The 2,779-nt window shown below is 48.1% G+C and overlaps 1 protein-coding gene across 2 annotated transcripts in view; it reads left to right on the top strand.

The window, feature by feature from the left end:
- Positions 1–2,779, top strand: part of olfm1b (olfactomedin 1b) — a 20,475-nt gene that overhangs the window by 4,638 nt on the left and 13,058 nt on the right. Inside the window, exons 1-2 of one of the 2 annotated variants that reach the window (XM_005917209.3) lie at positions 113–993; positions 2,413–2,562. In XM_005917209.3, coding sequence (XP_005917271.1) covers positions 844–993; positions 2,413–2,562 — 300 coding nt within the window. In that variant the 5' untranslated portion in view covers positions 113–843. Of the gene's footprint in view, positions 1–112; positions 994–2,412; positions 2,563–2,779 lie in introns of those variants that run through there. The other variant, XM_005917210.3, reaches the window with a different exon arrangement.

Here is a 2,779-nt window from a genome sequence, read left to right as displayed (position 1 = left end):
TTTGTGTGTGTGTGTGTGTGTGTGTGTGTGTGTGTGTGTGTCACACACTCGACTACTGCTGCAGCGGTTGTTTTAGTTAACAATGGTTACCATGCAGGACGCGATGATATTTGCGCCTGTGTCCAAGTGCCTTTAATCCTCCTTTTTTGATGGGTGGGCTGTGGAGAAAGAAATGTCATTGCTTGCTGCTATAAATAATCCCGCAGCATCATTGTGGGCCGACCTCGGTCGCACTGCTCATTGCCATTCCCTCAGGGGACAAGTTAGTGTCGACCCAACTATGAGCGACTTCAGGCGCAATCCCAGATATTACCACGAACGGACCCAACCTGGCTGACATCATTGCGTCTGGTGATATAGATAGATCCGTAGTACCTCCTCCTTCCTCTTCACATCCATTTGGAGCCGCCTGTGTGTGTAGTCAGTGGCACTTAATCACAGAGCGCAGCAAGGCAGGAGGCGGACCGTCGGGCGTGAACGAAATAGTAACGGCGAACCGGAGAGGCGGCAGTGTGCGGGACAACGCGGGCAGAGGAGCTATCCAGAGAACGTCTCCAGCTGCTGCTCTCGGGTTTTAGCCCCCCTCCTCTTACTTTATCCGTGCACCGGATCGCGCCGTGCAGTTTTGCTCTCCGTCCCGACCCACCAAGTCTCGCTCTGCCGCCGGAGCTTCCGTGGAAATGTCCAAAAAAAGAACAGCCGAGCCGGAGTCCCGGGTGAAACACGAAGATGCTCTGGGCACCGCGACTCGCCTCTCTCGTTTCTCCCTGGAGTCTGTAGAATGAAGGCGACTTAAATTGAAAAGAAGAAGAAGAAGAAAAAGTCAATAGCAGAGCGCAAAAGATGTCGGTGCCTTTGCTGAAGATCGGCGTCGTGCTGAGCACCATGGCGATGATTACCAACTGGATGTCGCAGACCCTCCCCTCTTTGGTGGGGCTCAACACCACCAGGCTCACGGCGGCGCAGGGAGGGTACCCAGACCGGAGCACAGGAGTGAGTTTCACTGTTTACTGCCAGTGGCTGGCTTAAAAAAAAGGAACAAAAATTAAAATAAATCCTAATAACAATTAAGAAATAAATTTCCAATTAAAATCCAGTCCAGATATAGTCACAGAGCTACTCTCGTGGGTGCCTTTGGTTTATAATTTAGAGCAGAAATTCACGCGCCTGCAAGAGTAAGAAAAAAAAAAGACTTGGAGAGAGCGTAATACATTCGTTCCTTCTTGCGTTTGATGTTGCTCCAGTTGCCTCTGCTACTGCTGATATGAGCATCCCCCACTAATGAAAAGTTATCATTTGGTAGTTTTGATGTGGATGCAAATGTGAAGAGACGCGGTGTTGCAAAATGAATGGCGTGGGGGAAAAAACATTTCAAAGGAGTCTTATATATTCGCTCTGTAACAGCAGGAGTCTTCATTCTTTCTTTATATCCTTCAGTGTGTGTGTGTGTGTGTGTGTGTGTGTGTGTGTGTGTGTGTGTGTGTGTGTGTGTGTCAATGAGAGTCAAAATGAAGCGTTTCCCTGTCAGGCTTCCTGGCACTCTCAGAGCTGTGTTTGTGCCAGGGTAATATTATAAGTGGATGATTTGCAGCGATATTTAGAGCAATGAACGCTGAAGGCTGTTCTGTGTAAATATTAAATTCACTAAACTCGGAGAACAGAGTTTAATCTTGAATGTCATATTTTTTGTAATCATTTTTGTTTTAATGATTTATGGCTCTTTTTTTTGCACATATCACACGTTTCGGGGTTTAGTTAACAATTAGTTGTTTTCTTGCAGGGAGCTGTGTAACAGTGCTGATTACTACACTGAATACTACAAAGATGGGTGCTTGCTGGTGGTTCTCTTTGTCAGCGCATCCTTTGCTAGAAAACTGCAGCTGACTGACAGACTGACAGTGGCTGATTGCTCCGTTTTGGTTTTCACGTGAAGTCGCTCCTTCTCACTAATCAGCAGGTCTCTCCAGTGATCTTTTTTTTGTTTCCTTTTCTCGCTGATGCAGTGATGAATGGCTTTGTCAAAGTCACCCCCCTTCCCCCATCCTCACCGTCGTCCCGTCAGCAGGTTAATAACTAGTGTTATCCATCGGGGTGGGAGGAGGGACAGCGAAAGGGGGGGGGGGCATGTTCTTGACGTCATACATTATACTCTGAGGTTTCACACACACCCAACCCTGAATGACGGGACAGGCTTCTGCTGTCAACGATTGGCTGCTTTAAAATACACAGGTGATAGTGGCGAAAATGGGTGGAGCCTAAAGGTTTGTGGCGTCCTGATGGTTATAAATATGATAAAGCGATAAACACGAGGAGGTTGTTGCGTGGCAAACCCCCCCCCCCCCAAAAAAAAGAAACATTACCCTGTTGTCTTTTTATTGTTTCCCCTCCCCTTATCTATGCCTTTGTTTTCAGGTGTTGCCAGCAAACCCAGAGGAGTCGTGGCAGGTGTACAGTTCAGCCCAGGATAGCGAGGGAAGGTGTGTCTGCACTGTGGTGGCACCCCAGCAGTCCATGTGCTCACGAGATGCCCGTACCAAACAACTGAGGCAGCTGCTGGAGAAGGTAATTATCACCTAACTCCTCAATCAAAAGTAGCATGATGGCTACAGGCCAGCCGCTTCTCATCCAGTTGCCTTTATCAGTGAACGGCCAGGCAGGGACACTGGTCAACATCCCCGTCTCGCTGTATCAAAAGTCATACAGTGTGACCCAGGGGACCCACTGTTACTTCCTCTGACCTTTTCTCACGCACAAAGACATGCATAGAAACACACACACA

The sequence above is a fragment of the Haplochromis burtoni genome, unplaced genomic scaffold, assembly GCF_018398535.1.
Source record: "Haplochromis burtoni strain Fernald_Lab_line unplaced genomic scaffold, NCSU_Asbu1 Contig_23, whole genome shotgun sequence".
Taxonomy (NCBI): Eukaryota; Metazoa; Chordata; class Actinopteri; order Cichliformes; family Cichlidae; genus Haplochromis; species Haplochromis burtoni.
This window is presented reverse-complemented; position numbering and strand designations above follow the sequence as displayed.